Source organism: Fulmarus glacialis, unplaced genomic scaffold (assembly GCF_000690835.1).
Source record: "Fulmarus glacialis isolate BGI_N327 unplaced genomic scaffold, ASM69083v1 scaffold23370, whole genome shotgun sequence".
NCBI classification, from domain to species: Eukaryota; Metazoa; Chordata; class Aves; order Procellariiformes; family Procellariidae; genus Fulmarus; species Fulmarus glacialis.
The window spans coordinates 379-9684 of NW_009188629.1; the positions used below are offsets into that span (position 1 = coordinate 379).

At 46.8% G+C, this 9306-nt stretch overlaps 1 protein-coding gene across 1 annotated transcript in view; it reads right to left on the reverse strand.

The window, feature by feature from the left end:
* Positions 1 to 7658: 7658 nt before the first annotated feature.
* Positions 7659 to 9306, reverse strand: part of LOC104077943 (immunoglobulin-like domain-containing receptor 2) — a 16713-nt gene continuing 15065 nt past the window's right edge. The window contains exons 8-9 of the mRNA XM_009579371.1: positions 8554 to 9244; positions 7659 to 7694 (exon numbers count right to left, since the gene is read on the reverse strand). Coding sequence (XP_009577666.1) covers positions 7659 to 7694; positions 8554 to 9244 — 727 coding nt within the window. The remainder of the gene's footprint in view (positions 7695 to 8553; positions 9245 to 9306) is intronic.

Here is a 9306-nt window from a genome sequence, read left to right on the forward strand (position 1 = left end):
CGAGCCTGCGTTGTAGCGCTTGCGTCTGGATCCATGTTTGCCAGGGGTATAACGCTGGGGCGTTAGTTCAGCGCAGAGGCAGAAAATTTGAGTGGAGTTGTGGTGCAGCCTGGCATTTGGGAGAGGTGTCCGCAGCGGGGCTGAGCTCGCTGGGGCTTGACCAGCATTGCCCTAGGAAACAGGTGGCCCTGGGTTCCTTCCTTTCCCACGGGAGCAAACCGAAGAGCCAAGGGATGACGCGCCTCGCACAGGGAAATACAGACCAGAGCTGAGAGCTGCGTGCGCTTCTCCTGCACCCGACTGCCGGTAACGCCTAGCGGATGTGGATCCAAACGTGTAAATGCTGTTCAGATTACATCTGCAAACAGTGTGAGCATCCGCATCCATTATTTATAACATGGAGACAGGATCTGAATGAAGTTACTTGTTTATGAGAGAAGAAAAACATCAATCCAGAGTACTGCAGTCATAAGCACAAAGGGGTCAAACTGCCAAAAGGAAAGAACGTGTCTGTAGAAAAAAGATAAAGTTTCCCAATAAAATCCACAGGGAACAAGTTTTTAGGTCTGCAAAACCAGGGGAGAGTTAAGTAGTGTGGCTCCATGGGGTACTTCTGGGGATTTCTTGCATGAAAGGAGGCTGGGCAGAATGTGCTTGTATACATTATCCTGTGAGCTGGGTATGAAATTTATGAAGAGGTCTGCTGCTCTGCTGGAAAATGTTTGGTTTATCATGCATTAATCAAAAAAGAGTTGAAAACCACTCATGTAAACTGCTCATTTCTTAGCAAAAAGTGGGCAAATTGTTTGCCTGCAGGATAATAAGAAGGCAGATTGGCAGTAGCTTTTCCTGCTTTTATTCTCCATGGTGACAACTCAAAAGCAACAACTTTGAAACTGCAAGCACAGCAAATGTATAATGCTTGGTAATTGGGGATGAGGATGTGTCCCAAAAAGCTATAAAAGTATTGTATTTTCATTATACAGAGTATTGTTATGTTCTTGTCCCCCAAGGTCATTACAGGAGAGAAGGGCAATTTAAGTAAAATAATAACAGCCGAGTACAGCAAAGAGAGCCACTCACTCACTGCATAATGGCGGGAAAATGGCTGTTGCAGGCAAGCAGCAGCAGCAGAAAAAAAAAAACCCAGCTCACTGATAAAAGAGCAAGAGGACTATACCCCTGGGCTGGGGCTTTCGACAGGGTCTATGAAAAGTCAGCAATAGCCGGCACCTTGCTCCCAGAGTCTCCAGACTGTAGCTCGTACAAACAGAACTAAAGGTGAGCCTGTTGGGATGCGTGATGGGGACATTGTTGGTGCTCTGCGGACTGTGTGGCTGGGACAGGGCTGCACAAGAGGCTCCTTTCATCTCTGAGTTCATTTTGGTGCTTGGGGCACAGAGGGTAGTACATTGTTCTCGGAGCACCAGTAGCGGCTTTGCAGAAAAAAAAAGTATTTTTCTATATATAGTGAGCAGGTGTGGTGGAGAGCCACCACCAGGCATTAGAGATTAAAACCTTGCCATTTCCTTGAACTGAATTTTGCTTTTAAAATGAGCCTGTCAACTTTTAATTCATACTTTCCAACTCAAATGTAACTAATAGCATCTTGGAATCCCATTTGCTTTCTATGACTCATGAAATGCTGCTTCCCTCTGCCACTGCTCTCACCAAGGACAATGAAAACTGAATGCATTTGCTTCTGTTGTTTGCACTTCAGAGCTCTGACTGCAGCTGCCCTGGGGTTGAAAACAATACTTACTTGTTTTGAAATTATGTTCAGCTTTAATTTTGAAAATGTTTCCAGTAACATCCCTGCTTGGGCTTGAGAGAATATCTGGAGGGCTTGGGGGTTTGTTTTGTGTATTCTTTAATTTTTGCTTTTATAAGGGTAAAAATGTCTTTTTACAAAATGCCACTCACTCTGCATCTAAATCGACCGGAACCCCTAGGCGCAACACTGAAGGTTAACTGGAAATAGCCAAGGAAAGCAGAGGGGTCAGAGAGGGATTACAAGCATGACAAAAAATGACAGGCAGAAAGGGAGAGGAGGTTAAGGTCTCTCCCGGCAAAGGCCCCTGTGCAGGCAGGGGTGAATGTCAAAAAGCAATTATAAAGGTCACAAGATAATTCATATGGGAATCATGGCAGATTCATTCCTTTAGTATTAGCTAACTTTATTCTTAAGATTTTTATGTTTCTAATGCTGGTAATCCAGTTAGCATTTTTAAGACCATATAAAAATGATAGCCATCCCGTCACTTTACATCATGGATCTCTTTTCTGATCTCCCAGGCAATGGAAAAGGGGCATTAGGAGCCCCAAGTGACGATGAGGGTGGTTTCAATGTCACAGCTGTTGTAGAAAGCACATATGCCCAGTATAGCCCAATGGAGATGCTGTACTACAGAGATTTCTGGAGTCATAGGGTCAGAACTGCAGCATCTGACTTACACCAAAGGCCTCTTTGCTCCTGGACCCAGTCAAGAAATGAGCTAAAGCCCCTTTAGCTTCCATTTCCACATGTCCCAAATCCTGTACTTAGTGACACAGAGCAGATCCTCACCCACAACCCTGTGTGAATGCTCTCTGGAAAAATGGAAGATAGCTCCAAGCAGTTTCTCAGCAAAACAATCTCCACAACATTAAATTTATTTTCAGAATAGCCCAGGCATGATAAACATTGTGGTGTTGTGTTTATGTACCTGTAACAGTTTGTGGTTGTTTGTCTTCTATGATGTTTTGTGATTGCTCCTTCTCAGGGTTCTGTATTTGTACAGCCCAGAGGCTGTCCTGTATCTCTTCAGAGAAGAAGCTTTGAGAGGGACCTTGGGTCAAAAGAGACATAGTGCTCTGAGTATATGGAGACTTAGCAGTTACTTTGCTCAAGACAACCTGGAACTGTAGGAGTAGGCCAGCAACTCGGCCAAGCAAAGCTCTTCCGCGCAATGTCAGATCGCTGTTATTGGAGGAGGCTGTTCACACCCCAGTGGTGGCATCCGTGTGTTAACTCTCCTGAAACCCCCTGAAAAAAATGCCCCTTCTCTCCTCCCTGCAAAAGGCCAGTTCCATCTTACCATGCCCGATACTTTCTTTGCTACTCCCTCCCACAAATTTCTCTGGCCAGTTTTAGGTAAGTCTCTGGAGAGGATCAGCATGTAAAAGCCTCTTTGGTGATTGCAAAACCATTTGTCTTATGTTACAGGTGAACTGGTATTGCCGGCCTAGAGGGGGTGGCCCACCTTGGAAAAGGTTAGGAAAGCAGTGCAACTGCTGATCGACGGGCAGCAGGTACCCAGAGTCACAAGCCAGAATGAAAACCACAATTCAGTGGGCTATGGAGGGACCCAGACATCAGAGCAGGAGCTGGGACCCCTCGGGGAAACTCGGCACACACAGCTGCCCATGCTGGCTGCAGGGAAGGTGAGGTGGGCCTGGGGCGTGCTGCCGATGGACATCTCTGACCTAGTAACAGTTACAAAGGCTAGGATGCTTACACTTCCAGTCACCTATATTATGTGCCAGCACAAAGACCTGAATAATTCTGGCTGCTTGTCTCAGGTGATGTATGTTGGAGTTTCTCAAAATTTCTAAGTACTCAAAGTGCTAGTTTTGTTAATTTTCTATTTCAGTGGAAAGGGAGTGGTCTAAGGATATCGCACTGAAGCCATCCCCTGGAATTTTTAGTGTACTTGATCCCGCTGTTGCTGGCTTTTTTTTTTTTTTTTTTTTACAGGATTCACTCATCATCTCGGTCGTCTTCTTAGCAAGTCACCGTTGTGATGCTTCATTTTAAGGTCACAAAACCATCCTTGTCCTTGACATGACCAAGACATCCATATCCTGTATGAAAAGGATTTTAATTTTATGCCAGCAATAAAAATTGATCACTGGAAAATTTATAATTTGAGACCCCATAATAATCAGGCTCATTATTTTCCAGTGCCAGCACTCTGCAGGTGTTCTGAGAGATGGCACAGACACAAACCATTACTTCTTTTCCGAAACAAGAAGCTCCTCTCAGCCTCTCCATCAGCCTCTGGCCCCCCTGCTCCTCTCTATTGCAAGTCACGGGTCAGTAGGGTTCTCTAGCTACAGAGATGGAAGAAGCCCTACTCTACGTCACCACTTTTTCATTTGGTCCATTTGGTGCTGCTGCAGACATATTTCTAATGGGAAAAATAAAGATGGCCTGAGGACAGACACTATCAGTAATTGAAAATTTCTTCAGATTTGTATAAGGAGATATGAAATCTAACATTTGAGAGCAAAGGTGAGCCAACTGATGGGTGCTGCCCAGATCTGACTTCAGGGAATTAAGACCTGCTCTTTTTTTTTTTTGAGGCTGAAATTTTTATCGTCTGGTAAAATTCATCTGGTAGAATCACTACTCATAAAATCTTCAATGCTTCTCCAGGTACTTGGATTCAAAAGAAATGTTGGGATAGTTCTTATGAACAGTTGTTTCTACAATTAAAATAGTTTTCTTAACAGAATTAGCTTGCAACTACTTATATAAGCTAGATACATAAAATGGCAACTTCCTACACATAGTGTACAAATGCCCTGAAGTACCAGCATCGAGCAAACAAAACTGATTCAAATTAATGAGGGGAAGGCTTGTATTTTTAATACGCACAACTAATTCCTGAGGGCTTGATCAAATAAACCACAGTGACCGAGATGAGGGACAGACATAACTGAAATGAGGAGGAGATTGTGACGCTCTGGCTTTCAGTATGATTTAAGATACAGGTATTCAGAGACTTAACAGCCTGTTAAGTCAGTCACTGTTTTGGCCCCTTTCTGACATAGTCATTGTTGCAAATGCACTTTCAAATTTCTATGATGTAAAATGTTTCCTGGGTCTGCTGGATGTCTGATGGAAAAGATAGCAGGCCAAACTCCCTTGAAATTCATGGCATAGGGGTTCCCAAGGTTTTCAAACTAACAAAACATCAACAGTTCTTGCTACTAGTATCATCATATGTCAGGAATGAAATGTTTGAAATAACATGTAATGTAGCTCTGTAGACTTCTCAAGGCCATGGCAACCACTTGCCTACCTCTTGTTAAATGTGCTGTGATTTTCCTAGGAACATACATTAAAGATGAGAAAAGATGAAAATACGTAAAATTTAGTCTCTCCAGCCATAATACAAGTAGATGTAGTTGGCATGTAGCTGGCAAACGTAGTTGCTAAGCTGCTCTCCCTATTTGAAAAGTCATGGCGGTCAGGCAGTCAGGTCCCCAGTGACTGGAAAAAGGGAAAAAGGGTAGAAAGGAGGACTCTGGGATCTACTGAGCAATCAGCCTCACCTCTGTGCCCAGTAAGATCATGGAACAGATCCTCCTGGAAGCTATGTCAAGGCATGTGGATGGCAGGGTGGTGATTAGAGACAGCCAACATGGCTTCACAAAGGGCAAATCGTGCCTGACTATCTGGAGGCCCCTATGATGGGCCATGAAAATGATCAGAGGGCTGGAATGGCTGTCCTATGAGGAAAGGCTGAGACAGTTGGGGTTGTTCAGCCGGGAGAAGGGAAGGCTCCGGGGAGACCTTATTGTGGCCTTTCAATATTTCGAGGGGGCTTATAAGAAAGACAGAGAGAGACTTTTTGCCAGGGGCAACGGTTTTAAACTAAAAAAGGGTAGATTTAGATTGGACATAAGGAAGAAATTCTTTACAATGAGGGTGGTGAGACACTGGAAGAGGTTGCCCAGAAAAGTCGCGGATGCCCCATCATTGAAGTGCTCAAGGCCAGGCTGGCTGGGGCTTTAAGCAACCTGATCTAGCGGAAGATGTCCTTGCCCATGGCACGGCTTGGAACTAGATGATCTTTAACGGTCCCTTCCTGCCCAAACCATTCTGTGATTCCATGATTGTATACGCCTGCAGGCTAATTATTCTCTGGCCAGGAAGACCCAGGACTGGGATTTCCAAAACTACATTCATCGCTAGAGGAGCATGGGAGGAGAAGAAAGCCATCCTTTTATCAATTCACCTTCTAGCATGAAAACTGCACTGCTGTCAGATCTGTGGAGATTATTCTTCCTCTTCCTGGTGAACTGATATGGCAAAGGAATGACACAGAAATGAATCTGTTATTTTTATAGAGAACTGCAGTGACGTTAATAAATCTTGTGTTCAAAACAGTATTGCCAGGGTGAGCACCTGAGGCCAGACAGCTCCCCAAATTTCCAGAGCAACAACAGAGATGGCATTTCAGAGGCTGACAATGTCAATGACACAATAGGGGGCTAAGTTGTTTCTAGGTGTAATAGGGATCAAGATACTGGACCTTAAAATGTTCCCATCATCTTCCTTCACATTATGATTTCAGCAGTTAAAAATTAAAGAAATGACTGCATTATACCCTATGAAAACCAGAATGTCAGGCTTCCAGATGGTATGAAGCACTCACTTCTCAATTCAGCTGTTCCTGAAACAACAGCCACTAAAACCATGTCACAACTGAAGTGAACGAAATGGTTGTAAGTGAAAAAAGGTGACTTTCAAAGCTTGTGTTCACCCACAGTGCTAATTCTTTTTCCTTGCTGTTACTGCTCTCTTCAATGTCTGGGAACAATGACCAGAAAGGAGTAATACCAGTAGCAGAGAATGAAGATTGGTTGGACTCAATGGTCTTAAGAGGTCTTTTCCAACCTTAATGATTCTAAGATCTGCGGCTGCCCTCTCACTGAGACTTTCCCCTTTTTGCTTCTTTAAAATAAAAAGGCCACTCACTACACAGAGATGTCTGGTGGTGCTGGAAGCAGAGCGCCAGCAGGGCTAGAGCACTGCTTATGATATGGTGGAGTACATATTCTAGCTTGAAGCTCTACAGGGTCACAGCTCAGCTGCAAGAAAATGCAACTGTATCAAAACAAATCACAGTTGGGGATGGGGGAAAAACCACATCATGCTCTCATCACAATAAAAGCTATTTTGATCCACTTTCAAAACAATACATCAATCTCACCTGCAACTCTCATCACACAATGAACAGAACCAAATATATTGAACAAACCAGTCTCTCTCTCTCTCTGTTCAGCCCTTGCCAAAGTAACACCTCATCAGTCCTTTTCTATAGTGTCTGAAAGGATGTAGATTTTCTTTCACGATTTAGGGCCTGATCAGCTGGAGGCAGTCTGCAGCTGTAAGAACAAGGCCTCCTCCCAGCATGGGGATGATACAGAAAAGGCTCTAAGTATAAGTACGGAGACAATTTTGATCCAAACAGAGAACTGAGGAGACAGAGAGAGCAAGAGGTATGCACACAGGCCTCTCTCTGCACATGAGACAGGGCAAGAGGCACAAAGGCAGCCTCGCTTGTCGTTCAGGGCTGCAGGGACAGTAGGGACATGGCTGCCTTCCAGCGCAGAATGGAGGGCACTGGAAAGCAGGGTGCCAAAGAGAACCCTGGCCTCATTTTCCTGGCAGACTCCCAGAGCCTCTGAGAGCTAGTGGTGTTCATGGGAGTCTGTCTCTTATGAAAGCCTCTGCTCCCCCGATGAAACAAACAATTGAAACAAAGAATCCGTGGCTGGTGGCTGCGAAGGGTCACGGAGGCCTGTCTTGCTTGTTGCTCTGTATCTTTTCCACCGCAGTCACCTCACGGTATCCAGCCCATCGACATGACATGTCCACAACAACTTCAAACCACGAGAGACATCCTTGTTGGGAAATCATTCTGAGAGGAAAGACAGAAGAGAAATGTCAACAGGAAAGCACCCATGGAATGGACAAAGAGACTGATGTAGCTTTGACAGAGACACAACCAAACAGCAACAGCTTTGTCCGCCCACACCCCTTTCCTCTCTCACACACGCCACTTAAGCTCAGGGCTAACAGCCAAGCTGCTCTAGTGACAAGGTCTCCCTCATAGAGCAGACTTCAGCCAGCTCCCCTTCCCCAACAACCATGAACTCATCAGTCCTCACTAGCCCGGCCTGTGGCAGGATGTTTTGCACTTGCTGGTATCCTGCGTGAGGAATGCCTTTGGCATGCATGGCCCCTACACATGCCCATGGGCATGCACCCACAGGAGTCCCTCATCTCACCTCTTTCAGAAACACCTGAGGTCTCGTACACCATGTCTTGCTACTAATCCTGGCCCAGTCCAGAAGAACAGAGCCTCTCAACCCTTCCTTAACAAGGAACAAGGCCAAAGCAATGCCCTGTAATTTCTGCAAGCCCTGGGTAAGTTCCCTTCCCTACCACGAGCCTCCTAAACCCTAGATAAACTCCCACTTCCTTGGATCACCAGGCCACAAATGCCAAAAACATCCCTTACCTCCCAAGTTCCAGGCACATCTGTCCCTCCCCACCATCATGGAGTCCTGTGCAGGAGCTATTTCCCTTTCTGGCCTCCTACAGCCAGTGACTGGCCTCTTCCCACAGTGACTCCCCTTACCTGGCATTCCCCACACTCAGACTCCAGGCTCTACCTTCCTGGAGAGCCCCCCTGCCCCTAAACTCTGGTTAGTAACCCCTGCCTGGTGGTTCCCCGCTCAGCCTATCTGGATCAGGAACACCAGACATGGCCTCACTGTTTTCTTGGGGTCCTTTTTCCTCTTCTTGTCAGAGGTGTTGAGGTAGGCCTGCTCCCTGGCCCTGTATGAAGGGCCCCGGCTCAGCTCCCTCTCGCTATACGGGGGCAGGGTGTCCTCCCCTTCCTCCTGCTGAGGCGGTGGTGGCGGCTGCTGCGGCTGCTGCTGCGACTTCTCGGCTTTGTAGGTAGAGGGTGGTGACCAGGCATAATACGTTCCCCCTCCTCTCTGGCTGGGCTGCGAGCTCAGCTTTGAGGGGGTTTCACTGCGGTCACCGCTCTCATCATAGCTCCGGGATTTCCTCTCCAAGACGCTGCTGAGGTAGGAATGATCGTATTTCTGGCTCCCTCCAGGTGTCCGGCTCACCAGCCTGGGCAGGTGCTTCTCCTCATGGGCTCGTCTCCGGGGTGGGCTGTATGACCAGCCCCGATCCGAGTCCGTCAGCGGCTCTCGGTTCCCTCTGCTACGCTTGGTGTAGTACTCCTCCATGGAGCTATCCTGGTGGGGCAGCCCTCCACCGCGGCCGCCGTGCGACTCTGACCGCTCGAAACGCCGAGTTTCCTGGCTGTCTGCCCGCCGGGTCCGCTGGCTGTAGGACTCTGCAAAGGCTGCCAGCTCGTCCATAGAGACAGCCGGCACTCCCACAGAGAAACTCTTACGGGACAACATCTCGGACTTGGATCTCTGCTGGCTGGAGGATGGAAGAGATAGTGTTAGAGGGCGGATTCAGCTGCGCTCATCCCCTCGGCTGCC